The sequence below is a fragment of the Anomaloglossus baeobatrachus genome, chromosome 6, assembly GCF_048569485.1.
Source record: "Anomaloglossus baeobatrachus isolate aAnoBae1 chromosome 6, aAnoBae1.hap1, whole genome shotgun sequence".
Classification (NCBI taxonomy): Eukaryota; Metazoa; Chordata; class Amphibia; order Anura; family Aromobatidae; genus Anomaloglossus; species Anomaloglossus baeobatrachus.
Window position 1 is genome coordinate 7,567,061 of NC_134358.1, and position 19,666 is coordinate 7,586,726.

General features: G+C 44.8%; 1 protein-coding gene across 1 annotated transcript in view; it reads right to left on the reverse strand.

Annotated features, from left to right (window-relative positions):
• Positions 1-397: 397 nt before the first annotated feature.
• Positions 398-19,666, reverse strand: part of LOC142316917 (uncharacterized) — a 30,591-nt gene continuing 11,322 nt past the window's right edge. Inside the window, exons 5-8 of the mRNA XM_075352695.1 lie at positions 15,471-15,524; positions 14,700-15,349; positions 14,451-14,547; positions 398-2,362 (exon numbers count right to left, since the gene is read on the reverse strand). Coding sequence (XP_075208810.1) covers positions 1,278-2,362; positions 14,451-14,547; positions 14,700-15,349; positions 15,471-15,524 — 1,886 coding nt within the window. The 3' untranslated portion in view covers positions 398-1,277. The remainder of the gene's footprint in view (positions 2,363-14,450; positions 14,548-14,699; positions 15,350-15,470; positions 15,525-19,666) is intronic.

The following is a 19,666-nucleotide window of genomic DNA, read 5'->3' on the forward strand; positions in this document are numbered from 1 at the left end:
TCGCCGGCCAGAGCGACGTCGCAGGGCAGGTCAGTGCATGTGAAGCTGCCGTAGCGATAATGTTCGCTACGGCAGCTATCACCATGATATCGCAGCTGCAACGGGGGCGGGGACTATCGTGTGCGATATCGCAGCATCGGCTTGCGATGTCGTAGTGTGCAAAGTGCCCCTTAGTCCTAAGGTGACAATATTGTGAAGGTGCAGATAAATCGCAGTCGCATGTGACTTGTGTCGAACTTTACAGCAAGTGAATTTTGCACCTTTGGGACTTGTGATAAAATCTAACACATTTGGAAACATTTGTATCTGTAAATCACTAGATGCAGCACCATGAGCTCAACCTCTGGCGGCACACGTACAGCCAAAACTTTAAGAAAACCACAAATTATTTGGTGCTTTAGAAATAAAAAAGCAATTTATTGATTAAAAACAAGAAACAAACTGCTCAGAGCAGGATATGTGACGACGACCACCATGTTGCGGTAAAGGAACAGTTGCAGATTGTTTTCTCACCACCCACAGGACAAGGCTTTAAAACAGAAAGTTGTAATTTTTCACCAAAATGGTGAATATTCATCAAGAAAGTTTAGGAGACGCCTTATTTATGCCTCAGATGTTTGGTTTTTGTCGCTCTTGTGGATATGTGCGTTAGTTTAAGCCCAGATCCAGAGCGGACGTCTGTGAAGGACCCAAGAAAACATCCGAAAAGTTGAATATTCATAAAATTGCTGGTTGTCCCCGGCCGCTCTCGGCATCCACCATAGATGTCCACACCACGGGTACGGAGAAGGTGCAGCAATATCAGGACAGCAGTATTTAAGGTGTTGGGAACGTGCAGGGGGGAAAGGTTAGTAACGAAAGACTGCAATTCTACATCACTGCAGTAATGTATGGGCGATCGGGTGATCGCAGGTTCAAAGTCCAAAAATAACAAAAAGGGAAATAATACTTAGCGTACTTGTAAAAAAAAAAGATATGAAAAAGTAAACATAAAAAATAGCCCATTTGCTATTATATTCTGAGCAAAGTCTAAAAATGATAAAACCCAAACCTCCCCTCCCCCCACATATGTAGCGAACGAATACACATTGTAATATTTAACCCGCGGGGTGAAAGCCAAAAATAAATAAAAATGGCAGAATAGTGTTTGGCTAATGTGTTTTGCTCTTATAGCATTTCCCATATTACAGACAAGAATATGGTTTCTCTGCAATGTGAATCTTTTCAGAGGTTTCAAAATTTGATTTCCTTATAAAAATGGTTCTATATACTGAACATTAAAACAGCTGCTCTCCTGCGTGACTTCTGTCGTGTTTGACAAGACTCGATTTATCCGTAAAGCATTTTCCGCATAGTGAACATGAATACGGCTTCTCTCCCGTGTGACTTCTCATATGCTTCACATAATTAGATTTATCGGTAAAAAACTTCCCGCATATTGAGCAGGAATACGGCTTCTCTCCCGTGTGAATTTTCTCATGTTTAACAAGACTGGATTTTTCTGTAAAGCATTTCCCACATTCAGAGCATGAATACGGCTTCTCTCCCGTATGAATCCTTTCATGTTTAACAAGGTCTGATTTATTTGTAAAGCATTTCCCACATAGTGAACATGAATACGGCTTCTCCCCTGTGTGAATCCTCTCGTGTTTAACTAGATAGGATTTTTTGGGAAAGCATTTCCCACAGAGTGAACATGAATACGGTTTCTCTCCTGTGTGACTTCTCTTATGTATAAAAAGACTTGATTTCTCTCTAAAGTATTTTCCGCATTGTGAACATGAATACGGCTTCTCTCCTGTGTGAATCCTTTCATGTATAACCAGATTTGGTTTACCTGTAAAGCATTTCCCACAAAGTGAGCACGAATACGGCTTCTCTCCCGTGTGGGTGCGTTCATGTCTAATAAGATGCGATTTATTTCTAAAACATTTCCCACAATCCGAGCAGCTGAACGGCTTTACTCCCGTGTGAATTTTCTGATGGTTAACAAGAATTGGTTTTGTTGTAAAATATTTCCCACATAATAAACACGGATACGGTTTCACTAGTCCGTGAACTCTCTCATTTTTACCTGGATTTGATTTATCTGTAAAACATTTTCCATGTTCTGAATTGGAGTTCAGCTTCTCCCTCATGTGAATTTTTAGGTGTGTACAAAGACTTGAATGTTTTGTAAACTGTTTTCCACAATCGTCACAGTGAAACGTCTTACCCCCTTTCTGACCTGTACTTGTAACCATTAGGTCAGAAGGTTGTTTGCGCTTCGGGAGCCTATGTGGTCGCTCTGTAGTGTCGGATCCGCCTTGTACATTGAGGGTAACTGTGTCTTCCCCCGAGTACTGCTGCATGACATCTTCCACTGTATAATTTAGAGATAGGAATAAGTTTTCAGAGTTTTTAAATGGGATTTTCTGTTAGTATATAATAATAATAATAATAATAATAATAATAATAATAATAATAATAATAATAATAATAAATACTAAATAAAAGAAAGGTTTAGACTACAAATTAAACCTTTATACCTACGGATTTTGATGCTTTTTGGTTATGTTTAAACAAAATAAAATATTATTATTAATAATTATTATTATTATTATTATTATTATTAAAAACTTCCAGGTATTGAAATTGCTAGGTGCAAGCCAAAATGCGTTTTTGATCTATTCCTGTTGCGTAAAACACATGTTTTTTTTACCTCTGGAATTTCCGCATTTAATACAAAACTACGGATAAAATTTGCACAGAAAACTCAATGTACGCGCAAGAGAAATTGACAGGCTACGGCTTGGAAAAGTGCACTGGAGGTCAGTTTACGCAGTGTAAAAAAAGCGCAGAGGCTGGAGATTTCTATGAATCCATCCACTTTTCTTGTACTGTAAAACGCTGCGTTACTGTAGCAGCGAAAATATGTAGCAGCAAAAACGTGAGTAAAGCTCAGAGTGTCGGACCCCAATGGTACAACACTAAGCAACAGAACAGAAAATATTACAAAAAGAAAATGAATTCTTGCTAGATCAGCTTGCGGCATTATTGACAGTCAAGGTTGTAACATTTTTAAGAAAGATCGTCATAAGGCTGCTTTACACACAACGATATCGCTAGCAATCTAGTTAGCGATGTGACATGCCCAGATCGTTGTTACGATTTGCCGAGATCGCTCATAGGTCGTTTAGTAGCGGTCACACGTACACATCTCACAAACGACACTACATCGTTCAGCGATTTATTGTTTGACCAAGGCGGTCATGTGGATGTTGTTCGTCGTTGACAGGGTGTCAAACGTAGCAATATGTCTGCTGCGTTCCAAACGACGAACAATATTTTGAAACTGAATGACGTGTCAACGATCAACGATTTTCACCCTATTTGCGATCGTTCGGAGTCGCTCGTAGGTGTCACACGCAACAACGTCGCTAACGATGACTGAAGTGCGTCACGAAAACCGTGACCCCCGACGACATATCGTCAGATAAATCGGTTCGTGTAAAGCGGCCTTTACTCGCAACTCTTCAATGCCAACTCATCCTGAAGCTCTTGAGGTAAAGCAAAAAAGTTTCCACAATGAGTTTTGCTGATCAATCATGGCAGCGTCTGACGTCAGTAAAAGTGGATGCGATTCACAGACGGCTCCTGCACACAGGTTTATTTTTCTTGCTGTGGGGAGTTCTGGAAATTTGCAACACATCAAGTTCTCTGGTGGGTACACGGAGTTTTATGTGCGGATTTTTCCCCTTATAATTGCATTAGATGTGAAATATCTACAGGTAATAAAGCGCATGTAATTATGGACAAAGCCAAATACTAGGACGTATCAAAAACAAAACACCATATAACCAATAGCTGCGGCATCAAAAATGCATCCGAAAAGAAATGTAGCACATTGGTAAGTTTTTGATTTCTGCACCCAATAATGATTATGGGAATGGACATAGAAAGCTTCCCATTTTCAAGGAAAACCCCCAAAACTATTACCCTAACAGAAGCATTGCCAAGAACATTCGCATTCCCTAAACGTCAGTTAACTTCAACGCCAACATAAAGACGTATGAGGAGCGGAAGTCACATTCACAATGTGAGATCAGGAGGAGCCCGATGCCTGCGTCCAACGTGACAAGCCCCAGTGCCCCCATCAGACGCAGGCATAGCACGCTCCCACCATCAGATGAAGCAGCCCCCGCGCTCTGCTCCCACCATCAAATGAAGCACCCCCCTGCTCTTACCAGCAGATTAAGCATCCCCCCCGCTCTCTGCTCCCACCATCAGATGAAGCAGCCCCCGCTCTCACCATCATAGAGTAGCATAGATGGTAGCATTTTTGCAATAAGGCAAAGTGGTAAAACCGCTCGACCTGCAGCGCAATCAAGCAGGGGCTACTGAGAGCGGACACCACTGATATAAAAAAAAAACCCTCAGGGGGAACAAGAGAGGCAGGTCGGGGGTACACACACACACACACACACACACACACACACACACACACTTCACAAGGTTTAATCTGCCCAATTACAGCCTTGCTGAAGCATCCCCGGATCATCAACGATCATCCACCAAATTTCACAGTGGGTGCAGGACACTGGCCTGTACGCCTCTCCAGGTCTTCGTCTAACCATTAGACGACCAGGTGTTGGGCAAAGCTGAAAATTTGACTCAGATATTACCTTAAAACCACATAGACTAAACCTCAAAATAAATATCTTTATTAATAATATTAATTTAAAATATAGACACCATATGTCTTCCAGACAACAATAAACAAATACAAAGTGAGTGAAGCTTAGTTGAAAAATAGAAAGGCGTGAGAGAATGAGTAATAGGGAATTAGTAGGTATAGGGTTTCAATGAACCTAAGCTATATCTCTATATAGCCCTTCCTACCAGCGGAGGGTGTCATAATGTTTAGGACCCCCCCGCTCCAGATGGCTGACCCTCACTGTCCCTATTTTCTACTGGCTTGTGTCCACCACCAACATCCAGGTGCAGAGTGTGTTAAAGACAAACTACATATAGTACACAATAGCGTTAAATGTAGGTTTTTTCACTGAATAAATATTCAATCTGAAAACTTGATATTTTGTTAGAAGGGAGCGACAGGGTCTGCCACGCAGGCTCCTGCAGCTCCTCCCGACGCGTTTCCCCCCCTTCTAACGCAATGAAAGGGGGTTCATCAGGGGTAATAAGTAGAAGACACCTGTAAGAAAGACAGACATGTGTCACTATTCAAATTTAGGAATATACATGCTTCCTTGAACCAATGTGTGCAGTGAAGATGACTCACTTAAAAATGGTTAAAGCCAGTGACTCAATAAGTCTTCTGACCAGGAGAGGTGCGGCAAGTATTACTGTATCCTTTTTCACAAGATTCCCTATTACTCCATCAGGGTAAATGGACTCATAAGGGGGATTATGTCTTTGGACTTGCTGCAAAGCAAAAAGAGTGAAGAGGAAAAATTCCCTTAGGGCAACATACAGATTGTACAGAGTCACTATGTCAAGGGTAATAATAAACATATATAAAGAACCTGATTCCTCCTCAATGAGCCATGGCCCAACGGATATGTATTGGTCTCCAAATCACGTGGAAAGAAAACCTGCGATGTATAATCAACATATCCTCGTTAGAGCCATGATGGAGTGGGGGGCCATCCCCCCCAAAAAAAAAAAAAAAAAACAAAAAAAGGTAAATATATCTACCCTCTGCACCCAATGAGGACCCTTGCCCACTAAGGAACAATCAGGTTCTTATTGCATTTTTTATCTTTTATTACCATCCGTACTATAGTGATCCTATGCCATATGTGATATTCAAGAATTAACGCATGTGGATATACTTAATGGGGGTATGATGTAGATTTTTTTATTTTTACAAACAGGAACCTTGTGGTGAAAATTCTCCAGGAATTGGGCTGGAACAACCCCTACCTTGACTCATTGGGTGCAGAGGGTAGATATATTTACCTTTTGTTTTGTTTTTGTTTTTTTTTGGGGGGGATGGCCCCCCACTCCATCATGGCTCTAACGAGGATATGTTGATTATACATCGCAGGTTTTCTTTCCACGTGATTTGGAGACCAATACATATCCGTTGGGCCATGGCTCATTGAGGAGGAATCAGGTTCTTTATATATGTTTATTATTACCCTTGACATAGTGACTCTGTACAATCTGTATGTTGCCCTAAGGGAATTTTTCCTCTTCACTCTTTTTGCTTTGCAGCAAGTCCAAAGACATAATCCCCCTTATGAGTCCATTTACCCTGATGGAGTAATAGGGAATCTTGTGAAAAAGGATACAGTAATACTTGCCGCACCTCTCCTGGTCAGAAGACTTATTGAGTCACTGGCTTTAACCATTTTTAAGTGAGTCATCTTCACTGCACACATTGGTTCAAGGAAGCATGTATATTCCTAAATTTGAATAGTGACACATGTCTGTCTTTCTTACAGGTGTCTTCTACTTATTACCCCTGATGAACCCCCTTTCATTGCGTTAGAAGGGGGGGGAAACGCGTCGGGAGGAGCTGCAGGAGCCTGCAAGGCAGACCCTGTCGCTCCCTTCTAACAAATATCAAGTTTTCAGATTGAATATTTATTCAGTGAAAAAACCTACATTTAACGCTATTGTGTACTATATGTAGTTTGTCTTTAACACACTCTGCACCTGGTTGTTGGTGGTGGACACAAGCCAGTAGAAAATAGGGACAGTGAGGGTCAGCCATCTGGAGCGGGGGGGTCCTAAACATTATGACACCCTCCGCTGGTAGGAAGGGCTATATAGAGATATAGCTTAGGTTCATTGAAACCCTATACCTACTAATTCCCTATTACTCATTCTCTCACACCTTTCTATTTTTCAACTAAGCTTCACTCACTTTGTATTTGTTTATTGTTGTCTGGAAGACATATGGTGTCTATATTTTAAATTAATATTATTAATAAAGATATTTATTTTGAGGTTTAGTCTATGTGGTTTTCTGGTCATCCTACCTTGAATTTCTATTATTTTGTGGTTTTACGTAATATTAAATGGCAGGTTTTCTATCAGGACCAATCAATACCAACAGATGGTTGGATGATGCTGAAGAGGTGTTTTCAGATAAGGTGGTAGATAGCCAGGGAACCGGGAAGGGTACTATTAGGAATCTCTTCTCGGAACTACTAGACGTGTACAAACTTAATATAAAATCTTGGTGGGAAGTGCAATCATTGGAACGATATATAAAGCAAAGGATTGTTCCCCGTGGCCTAAGAATCAATTTGATTCCCGCAGAACGGTCGAGGACCGAGAGACTCATTGGTAGGTGGGAGGAAGAGCTCACAAATTCCTCCATCAGGTTAATGACAATCCTCTTGGAGGAGGAGAAGACCACGCTGGAAAATAGTTCAAAAACTCTACAGAACTTAAGGGAAGAGGCAATTAAATTTAAGGGGGACCCTGAGTTTGTAACAAGAGAGACATCGTTGCAAGTCTCAGTAGATAAGTACCAACAAAACCTAAAGATTAGGAAACACAAACATTTCCTAAGAGACTTGGGTGACTTCTCTGAGCAGAAGGAACCCCTTATTGGGGCTACGGGCCCCCCGGTTGACATTTCATCCTCTGACTGCTCTGATTTCGAATCCCAGGGACGACCTGAATTGAATAAGGGTAGAGGGAGAAGGAATAACCAGGGCAGATTTAACAATTGGGATAGGCAGGGTAATAGATTTAGACAATGGGGTCGACCCTCTGGAAGATCTGGTTTGCCATTGCCCTATGGAGCACCCTATCAAAATGTAGTTCAACAAAGAACCATAGATTATGTAACTCCCCCTATGGTGTCTCCTCCTGGACAACCTACCCCTTTAGGCCCACAACAAGGGGTATCTACTCATTTTTTAGGGGGACGAGATCCCTACAATCTACGACATCAAAATCAGAGAACTACTTGGAGAAAATAGATCTCCATTCTGATGTAGAGAATCAGATTATTAATCTGTCTAGTTACCATTTGTCTCATATTGAGAGACGAGTCCTGGTTTATGGACTTTCCTTTGTTCCAACTGTCAGGTTTGACCCCTTCACCTGGGTGAAGGACATTGAATTGTTTCTTAGAAAGCTAAAATGGAAAAAATTCTTCGCACACAGTGATGAGGCTGAATGTGCCCGTTTGGGCATCCCCTTGGAGATGCTAGAAGATGTTCGTTTACTATCCAGCTTGGGTGAGCTGAGTGGGGAGAACCTAGGATTAGGACCCTTTACCAATCTTAAGCCCAAAAATAAAAAGATGCCACCTAGTATGGACTTTAGTAGCCTTGATATCTTTTCTAAACTGGTGGAAAATGATCTCCGTGCCATTCAACCTAGATTGAGATCGGTTAAGTCCAACCTTACTATGGAGGAATGGCGGGCCTTGTCGGATTTGGAGAAAAACACACAGATTACCATCAAGCCATCTGATAAAGGTGGGAACCTGGTGGTAATGAATACGGTGGATTACCCAGGTATGTGCAAGAGAATCTTAGCGGATAAAACCACATATGAAATTCTCGCCAGGGACCCCACAGGGGAATATCTGGGAGAACTTCTAGCCCTCCTAAATGAAGCCCTGGAATCTAGACTTATCTCTGATAGGGAATTTGAATTTCTGTATCAGAAATTCCCTGTTTGTGCCACATTTTATGCGATCCCTAAGATCCACAAGGGGCTGCACCCACTGAGGGGTCGCCCTATTGTCTCAGGAATTGACGCCATTGCCCAGAATTCCAGCATATACTTGGACACGATCCTGCGCCCCTTTGTTACTAGTTTGCCTTCATACATAAGGGACACCAGTGATCTTATATCCAAGTTAGAGGGCATTGTATTAGAACCAGATACCATACTAGCATCTATTGATGTAGAGCAGCTCTACAGTAGTATTCCTCACGACAAAGGGATGGAGGCGGTGCAATTCTTCCTGTCCACGCGCAGAAACCAATGCCGTGAGCACAGCAGGTTCATTTCCAGCTTGCTATTTTTCATTTTAACACACAACTACTTCTCTTTTGATGGCAAGATATACCACCAGCTCAGGGGCACGGCGATGGGGAGCCCTTGTGCTCCCACATACGCCAATATGTTCCTGGGCTGGTGGGAGGATACCCACGTGTTCGTGGACGGGGATGTCATCTTTTCCCCCCATATACAATTTTGGGGGCGTTATATAGATGACATCCTCGTCCTCTGGACAGGGGGCGAGTCATTGTTTGTGCAATTTTTGGACAAACTGAACTCAAATAACATCGGTCTGAGATTCACCTTCGAGATGAGCTTCAGTTCCTTGGCGTTTCTCGATTTGAAAATCACTAGGGACCTGGAAGGGAATTTAGCTACAACCATTTATAGAAAGCCTAGAGCTACGAACAGTCTCCTGAGATGGGAGAGCTACCATCCGGCACCCCTCAGGAGAGGCATCCCTAAGGGACAGTTTCTTCGACTAAGAAGAAACTGTTCCTCCCTTAGTGATTTTGAAGGTCGGGCACAAGAGATGAAAAGACGATTCCAGCAGAGGGGTTATCCACCAGGGGTTATTGAACCTGCGTACAAACATGCGCAGTCTCAGTCAAGGAGGGAATTACTCAGGCCAAAGGAAAAACTGGGTGACAATGAGACCACAAGACTAGTGGCTACATTTGATGACCAAAACCCTAGAGTTATGGAGATACTCAGACAGTATTGGCCCATTTTAAGATCAGACCCGGATATTGGTAAATATGTCTCTCCACACCCAAGCGTTACCTTTAGGAGGGGGAAATCCATTAGGGATCACCTCACGCACAGCCATTTCGTACCCCCAAGAGGGGAGGGGACTTGGCTGGACCGAAAACCACAGGGGACCTTTAGATGTGGTAGATGCAGTTACTGCATCTTTATAAATCAGACTAAAGAATTTTCCAATCTGGGGACTGGCAGGGTGTTCAAGATCAGAGACTTTGCTAATTGCAGGACCCAAGGGGTGGTTTATCTCTGTACTTGCAGCTGCCCCCTGGGATATGTTGGCAAAACCAGGAGGCAGCTGCGAGTGAGGATTGGAGAACACCTGGGTGACATCAGCCACAAAAGGGACACGGCCATCTCACGGCATGTGAATGAGTACCACAATGGCGACACTAGAACCATCTCTTTTCAGGTCATAGAGGTGGTTAAAAAACCGGTACGTGGAGGAGACTGGGACAGAACCATCTTGCAACGTGAAGCAAGATGGATTTTTTTGCTGGGTGTAGTCTCCCCGGGGGGCTTGAATGAAAACATTAGTTATGTTAGCTTCATCTAATGGAAAAAGGGTTGCTATAGCTGATAGAAAGCCGTGATATTAAATTCTATGTGGGTCATCCATACCCACCTTGAGTTTCTTGTTATATATATACTATTTTTAAATTTCCTTGGACCATATGTAGTGTGTGAGGGATTGGTGCCTCTATATACACTTATAAAATAAATACAAAAAACAAAAAGGGGAGGGGGGGGGGGATCTCCACTCAGTGGTAGGTCACCAAAGGGCAAGACCAAGGGTCCTATTAGAATTGGAGCTATGAAATGGGGGATATCTGACAAGAATCGTTACCAACGGGAAAATAATCCCTAATACTGTTGTGCTTCATTTAGCACGTTTTTGATCTATTATTGATATTACCCGCCTCACTCCGTGGTCTGAATCGATCGTGGAATGCCTAATCTGATTAGGGATGATGTGTATCCCCGCTTGTCGTATTGTGTATACCTTACAATAGGCATTCCATAATGTGAGACATATGTGGTGGTTTCATATTTGTCAGTCAATCCAGTTAAATAAGCAGTTTAGTCTAACGCAGCGTCATTCCTATGACGCATGCTTAAGGGCACGTCCTTATCTACATAAGACGATTAGCATCTTCCTTGTTAAATCTGACTGGGAATAGGAGGTGGGCGTTAACGCAGTGTCATTCACTACAGCGTCAATCATATGACGCATACTTCTGGGCAGGTCCTGTTTGCATAGCCCCTTCCCTGCCGAAAACCGATTGGGAACAAGAGGTGGGCGTTACCATCATGCTAGGAGGAGTCACACTCTCGGTTCTGATAGGATCATTCTCCTTTCAATCATAACACAAACAGGAAGTGGGCGAGATCGTTTACAACATCAGGAGATCTCGTGTCTCCATAGGTCTCTTTTCCTGTCACTCTTAAAGTGAGCAGGGAAGGGATGATGACTCCGCCCCCAACTTCCGGGACGCGGCAAGTTTAAATACCCCTTCTTAGTGGATCCATGTGCAGGACACCGACATCACTAGGATACAGGCAACATACTGGATTTCCAGCATCACTCCCTGCGTTTTAGATGTGTATCGGCACTCGGGACCCGGACAGGGTCTTTGCAGGTGGAGTGGCCTAGAGGACTTCTTTGGGTATGTACCTTCCCCCCTAAACCAGGAGGGGCGAATGCTTTGTATGTGTAAAGGGGCTCCCCATTGATACTGACTAAGTCTGCTTTTGTAGGTCTGACCTATAACAGGTGGGACCCCAGCACCCTTTTGATTCCTAGGACTAATAAGGAAGTCCTTTTCATTACAGACATATATTCTCCCTTCTATCGGTGGCCTATCATTTATTGCTGACTGCAGCAGGTTACTACATGGATGTTCCTCGGATGGTATCTTTTTCGCTTGCAGGTATATCTGCTGTGATTTGAGGATTTATGCATGATTGATATGTAAGATGGGGGTATAATGGAAACTCCCCCTTTTTCACACATAGGAGCTGTGTGAGCTGTGTGGTGAAAACTCTCCAAGAATCAGGCTGGAACAACTCTGACCCTGACATACTGGTGTCTAAGGGTAGATATAATTGCCTTTAGGGGTATGGCCCTCTGCTCCATCATTACTCCTACGGTGAAATCTTGATTATACATTACAGACTCTCTCTTCATTTAAATTGGAGAATTTAATACATCCGTTGGACCCTTGCCCACTAAGGAACAATCAGGTTCTTATTGCATTTTTTATCTTTTATTACCATCCGTACTATAGTGATCCTATGCCATATGTGATATTCAAGAATTAACGCATGTGGATATACTTAATGGGGGTATGATGTAGATTTTTTTATTTTTACAAACAGGAACCTTGTGGTGAAAATTCTCCAGGAATTGGGCTGGAACAACCCCTACCTTGACTCATTGGGTGCAGAGGGTAGATATATTTACCTTTTGTTTTGTTTTTTTTTTTTTTGGGGGGGGGGATGGCCCCCCACTCCATCATGGCTCTAACGAGGATATGTTGATTATACATCGCAGGTTTTCTTTCCACGTGATTTGGAGACCAATACATATCCGTTGGGCCATGGCTCATTGAGGAGGAATCAGGTTCTTTATATATGTTTATTATTACCCTTGACATAGTGACTCTGTACAATCTGTATGTTGCCCTAAGGGAATTTTTCCTCTTCACTCTTTTTGCTTTGCAGCAAGTCCAAAGACATAATCCCCCTTATGAGTCCATTTACCCTGATGGAGTAATAGGGAATCTTGTGAAAAAGGATACAGTAATACTTGCCGCACCTCTCCTGGTCAGAAGACTTATTGAGTCACTGGCTTTAACCATTTTTAAGTGAGTCATCTTCACTGCACACATTGGTTCAAGGAAGCATGTATATTCCTAAATTTGAATAGTGACACATGTCTGTCTTTCTTACAGGTGTCTTCTACTTATTACCCCTGATGAACCCCCTTTCATTGCGTTAGAAGGGGGGGAAACGCGTCGGGAGGAGCTGCAGGAGCCTGCAAGGCAGACCCTGTCGCTCCCTTCTAACAAAATATCAAGTTTTCAGATTGAATATTTATTCAGTGAAAAAACCTACATTTAACGCTATTGTGTACTATATGTAGTTTGTCTTTAACACACTCTGCACCTGGTTGTTGGTGGTGGACACAAGCCAGTAGAAAATAGGGACAGTGAGGGTCAGCCATCTGGAGCGGGGGGGTCCTAAACATTATGACACCCTCCGCTGGTAGGAAGGGCTATATAGAGATATAGCTTAGGTTCATTGAAACCCTATACCTACTAATTCCCTATTACTCATTCTCTCACGCCTTTCTATTTTTCAACTAAGCTTCACTCACTTTGTATTTGTTTATTGTTGTCTGGAAGACATATGGTGTCTATATTTTAAATTAATATTATTAATAAAGATATTTATTTTGAGGTTTAGTCTATGTGGTTTTCTGGTCATCCTACCTTGAATTTCTATTATTTTGTGGTTTTACGTCAGATATTACCTTACTCTAGGAATTGGGCAGATTAAACTTTGCGAAGGACGTATGAATCAAGCTCAATACAAGGTTATCCTGGAAAAACAGCTGCTTTCTTCTGCGCAGGCAATGTTCCCCAACTCTGAGGACTGTTTTATTTCCAGCAGGACAATGCGCCATGCCACACAGCTAGGTCAATCAATGTGTGGATGAAGGACCACCACATCAAAACCCTGTCATGGCCAGCCCAACCTCCAGACCTGAACCCCATTGAAAACCTCGGGAATGTAAGGAAGATGGATAGTGACAAGCCATCAAACAAAGAAGAACTGCTTACATTTCTGCACCAGGAGCAGCATAAGGTCACCCAAAAGCAGTGTGAAGACTGGAGGAAAGCGGCCAAGACGCAGGAAAGCTGGGATTAATAATCCAGGTTACTCCACAAAATATTGATTTCTGACTCTTCCTGAGGTAAAACATTATTATATTGTTGTGTGTAAATGATTATGACCTTGATTTCTTTGCATTATTTGAGGGGTGAAAGCCGTGCATTCTTCTGTTATTTTCACCATTTCTCATTTTCAGAAAATACAAAATTTACTGCTTAGAAATTCGGAGACGTCGTCAGTAGATTATAGAATAAAACAACAATTTACATTTTACTCAAAAATAAAGAGAAAAATCAGAAAAACTGACAATTGTGCAGCGGAGTCTGAATTTTTGACAGATCTGTATAATTATAAACAAGGTCCTTGGTTGACTATAGCAACCAATCAGAGCTTCTTGACCTCTAACAGAATACAAGCAGAGCTGTGATTGGTTGCTATAGACCACCTGATAAATCTCCAGGGTAACTGTCAAAACAGCCAATATATTACCTCATAAAACCCCACACAGTGAGTATACAGGTAAGGTCATGTGAATTACATCAGCCTGGTCATAATAGAAGTCTATAATAACAGATCAGTTCCCAGCTCCATTCACTTTAATGGAGGCAGGTTTTTTGAAGAGTAACTGTAAAGGGTTAAATTTTCTTATCAAAACATAGTCTATGACGTTCCCTGAGTCACATGGGGTGTCTGTGCAAATTTTTGTGATTGTACATGCGACGGTGCGGATTCCTTTAGCGGACACACACACACACACACACACACACACACACAGCTTTATATATTAGATTACCTTATACATTATGACCTACATTTGACATTTGCTGGGCTTGTCTCCTGCATCATCCACTCATCGTCCGATTCCACCTTCACTTTAATAATAGTCAGCTCTTCCTCCTGAATTGAAGTCTGTAAGTGTAGAGAACAATATGGCAGATGAGAGGTAAAAATTAACAAACAGATCAATGCGAGAAAACAGCAAAACCAAAAACGTCCGCCAAACTAAAGCAAAAAAGCAAAATCCACAAACTCTTGCATAGATCTGGTACAGCTTCATCTACCTGATGATCCTCCGGGACATCGCGATTCTCCTCATGGTCCTGTGGATTCAGAGGACGGGGACTTCTCTCTGGTGGGTCCTGTGGATTCAGAGGACGGGGACTTCTCTCTGGTGGGTCCTGGGGATACAGAGGACGGGGACAGCTCTCCGGTGGGTTCTGGGGATACAGAGGACGGGGACTTCTCTCTGGTGGGTCCTGGGGATACAGAGGACGGGGACAGCTCTCTGGTGGGTCCTGGGGATACAGAGGACGGGGACAGCTCTCTGGTGGGTTCTGGGGATACAGAGGACGGGGACTTCTCTCTGGTGGGTCCTGGGGATACAGAGGACGGGGACAGCTCTCTGGTGGGTCCTGGGGATACAGAGGACGGGGACAGCTCTCTGGTGGGTCCTGGGGATACAGAGGACGGGGACAGCTCTCTGGTGGGTCCTGGGGATACAGAGGACGGGGACAGCTCTCTGGTGGGTTCTGGGGATACAGAGGACGGGGACTTCTCTCTGGTGGGTCCTGGGGATACAGAGGACGGGGACAGCTCTCTGGTGGGTCCTGGGGATACAGAGGACGGGGACAGCTCTCTGGTGGGTCCTGGGGATACAGAGGATGTGGACTTCTCTCTGGTGGGTTTCTCCTCCTCCTCCTCCTGCATTGATCTGTGAGAGACACAACCACACAGTGACGCACACAGGACCGGCTGATGATATGTCCGTGTATCACACACTTCTCTTATTGTTGTCTTGCGCTGTACCCTTTTTGGCAGAGGAGTACACTTACTGTATGGCGCGGACTCTGGAGACATTTCTTCCGCACCCATGAGGCATCCTTCCTCTGCAATGAGATCACAAGTCACTAATGGATGTTCACAGCAATTGGGGGCCATTAAAATCCTCCATGTCTCAAGTGTTAGTACATCCAGATTTCACAGTCAGTTTTTATAGAATAGACTAATATCGCATTACTGCAGTGTTCTGTATGATGATCAAGTCATCGTGGAAAAATATATATATATATATATATATATATATATATATATATATATATATATATATATATATATATATATATATATATATATATATATATATATATATATATATATATATATATATATATATATATATATATATATATATATATATATATATATATATATATATATATAGTATCTTTTCTAAGCACGAAATTCCCCCCCCCCCCCCCCCCCCCGGGATCAAACCCGACCTTACGCACTGTTAAGGCGCTATTGTTTAAAAAAAAAAAAAAAAACTATTGAGGCAACCGGGAATTTCTTTACCCTACAAATGGTTGAACAACCCCCTCTGACGAGCAAAAAAGAGAATTTTGTTTACTTACCGTAAATTCTTTTTCTTATAGTTCCGTCATGGGAGACCCAGACCATGGGTGTATAGCTACTGCCCCCGGAGGACACACAAAGTTACTACACTCAAAAACGTGTAGCTCCTCTCTCCTAGCATATACACCCCCTGCTAGCCAGATCTAGCCAGTTTAGTGCAAAAGCTGAAGGAGGACATCCACCCACAAGAAGAGACAGAGTAAAACCCGGAAGAACCGGAACCTCTGTCTACAACAATAACAGCCGGTGAAGACACTCGGAACAAGAAACCTGCCAACAGGCATAGGGAGGGTGCTGGGTCTCCCATGACGGAACTATAAGAAAAAGAATTTACGGTAAGTAAACAAAATTCTCTTTTTCTTTATCGTTCCTATGGGAGACCCAGACCATGGGACGTTCCAAAGCAGTCCATGGGTGGGAATAAACAGACAACTGAGAAGCAGGCAAACCTAACTTCACAAATGGGCGACAGACGCCGGAAAAATGCGTCTGTCCAAGCCCACGTCTGCCAAAGCATGGGCATGCCTTGGGAGTGCTTCGAAAAAGCATGCAGACTAATTTGAGCTGCAGTCTGACAGACCTACTGAGCCGCAACCTGGTGCCTGAAAGCCCAAAAATAAAGGCGCCGACAGGTCTGACCAAATGTGCCCCGATCCCCAGCGGGGAAGGCACCTGAGTACACTCATAGGTCTCGGAAATGGCCGACCTAGGCCAACATCAGGGTCAGCTTAGATGCCGAGAGACCATTACGCTGACGACCAGTCAGCACTAGAGAGGTGCACCGCCTAATAACGGCGGTGCGAGACACATAGATCCGGAGCGCCCGCACCAGATCCAGGATATGCAACGCTTCCTCAAGCGATGAACAGGAGCCGGACAAAAGGAAGGCAGGAAAATTGCCCCGGATAAGGTGGAGGCAGAAACCACCTAGGGAAAAAAGTCCGGAGTCGGACGAAGACCACCTTGTCTTGATGCAAAAGACCAAAAAAGGGGGACGACTCCGAGAGAGTGCAGCCAGAACTCTCAGGCGGGAAATTATAGCCACTAGAAGGTGTACCTTTCTGTGAAAGATGAAACAACGGAACCTCCCCAAGAGGCACAAAGGGGGGTTTCCGGGAACCGGGAGGACCGGATTAAGGTCCCAGGTCTCCATAGGCCGCCGGAAAAGCGGAATGATGTGAGATGCGCCCTTAAAGGAGCGCACCGGAGCCAGCCGGACGATACGCCGCTGGCACATACTGACAGGGCCGAGACCTGTCCCTTAATGAGGGATAGTCCAAGCTGTAGACCGGACTGTGGAAGGGACAGGAGGGTCGGCTAGGCCAAAAAGGTCAAAGGACACTTTGGAGCTCGAGTCAAGGCAGAGATGACTTCGGGAAGGATATCAGAAGTCACTAAGATCCAGGACTCAAGAGCTATGCCGTTATTCTGAGATCCAGAATTCTGACGGGAAAAACGGACCTTTTGGGAAAAGGTCTGAACGGTCCGGAAGATGCCATGGCAACCCAACGGACAGAAGGAGCAGGTCAGAGGACCAAGCCCGCTTGAGTCAGTCTGGAAGAATGACTCGACGGCCCCCTTTACCGATCCTGCGCAGGACTCTGGACAAGGGGTAGAGGGGGGATTGTGGACCGCGGTTGGACAGCTGAAATAGCCTGCCTCGTAGTTTTCACATCTAGGATGTGGACTGCGGATACAGTGGACTAGGAGTCCCTTGTCCACTGAAGAATGTTGAGCCGCCAAGATTGCCAGGCGGCTGAGCGTCCCGCCCTGGAAACTGAAATAGGAAAACGCTGTCTCGTTGTCCGACTGGACTCGAGTGTGCCTAGCCGCCCACAGATGGTGAAGGCTTGGAGAGCCAGAAATACAGCAGTGATTTCCAGCACATTGATCCAGAGGGCTGATTCGGACAGAGTCCAAGCGCCCTGCGCTCCACGGTGGAGATATCCTGCTCCCCAGGCGGATAGGCTAGTATCCTGGTGAGGATCACCCGGGACGAGCCAGAGAGGAGCGCCCCTGAGACAGAGTGGCCGAAGCCACCACTGAAACGAGCCTCTGGTCAGTGGCGAAGCCACCACCCCGTGGGAGGATTGAGTTCGCTTGTACAGCGGAAAACATCCAGTCTCAGAGGACGCAGGGGAAACTGGGCAAGGAACCGCTTCCATTGACGTCCCTGGTTCGAAGTCAGAGTGGACTTTGACAGAAAGACAAGCCACCCGCATAGGTCAGAGTGGCGAGAGTGAGCGAAGCACTCTGCTAAGGGTGAGCACTGGATGAAGCCCCAACAAGAAGGCTGACCAGGGCAAAAGATCACTGCCAAACCCTAGGGGGGCAGGACCGTAATCACAGCTGCCTGGATGATAATACTTGAGGGGCCTTGGCTAATCCCAAGGGAAGAGCCACGAATTGGACCACTCCGATTGTCAAAACGTAGTCAACGCAGGTGAGAAACTGCGATTGACTCCTGCCGATAGGCAGCTCTGATGCCGATGGCTGCTAAGGAATTTCCTTGGGCTCTTGATTGATCCGGTGAGAAAAACACACGGAACAAAACCGAGACTCCTGTGAAAACGCCCCACCTGGCTATGCTTGAAAAGCTAAGGATCCAGGTCGGAAGGCACCGCCCTCTTCGGGGACTAGGAATAGATTTAAGCAAAAATCTCAGAACCGTTCCCAGTCGGGAAGCGGTACAATTACTCCATTGGCCAGCAAGAAATGCCACAGCCTGTGAGAAGGCGGCGGCCTTGGAGCCGGGAGGAGTTGACAGAAAAAATCTGTTTGGCGGGTGGACAGAAGTCCATCCTGTAGCCAAGGGAGATATAATCTCGCCCCCACTTAACGGAGACGTGTTAGAACCCTACGTCGCCAAGTGGAGAGAGCCTGCCACCGACCAAGGAGGTTGTTGGCGTGGCTAAATAGCTCGGAGGAAGCTGACTCAGTGACAGCATCTCCTGCGGTCTTCTGAAGACGCAGCTTCGAGCCATTTGGTTCCATGAACCTAGGCTGAGCTAGAGGACGATCAGATGGAGGAACGGAAACCATCGAAACCTCAACTGATTCCTGCCCTGGACAGGTTCCCTGGTTTAGGTTTGTGGCGAGGAAGAACACTCCCCGCCAAGAGCTCCTTAATTTCACTTAGCTTGGTTCCGGGGAAACTGGTCCCACCAAGGGGGAGCCCAGCCAGGAACCTCCATAGAGGCATCTGCCTTCCAATTCCGAAGCCACAGGAGCCTGCGGATAGCGAGGAAGGTAGCCCAGACCACCGCCGTGCGGCGTCCAGCATGGCAGACCTGGCAGAGGATGAAAAGACTGAAGTCTGGAAGTTCAGGGAACCGTTTTGGGCATGTGAGAGAATGCATCTCCTCCAGAGAAGCAGAGAAGGTACAAAAAAACCGCACTGCTGTAAGCTGAGGAGAAAGAAGCTCCTGCCGTCCCCATACCGACTTGGCCCAAAGGACAACCGGGCGGACCGCAGAACCTTAAGTGAGGAGCCATCAGCCACTGACATAACGGTCCGGGCTGAGCCACCTGAAGTGAATGAGCCCACTTCTTGACCACCATTGGTGGACAGGGGAAACACAGTCCTCAGAAACACGCTTCGGGGAAGCTGAGAGCG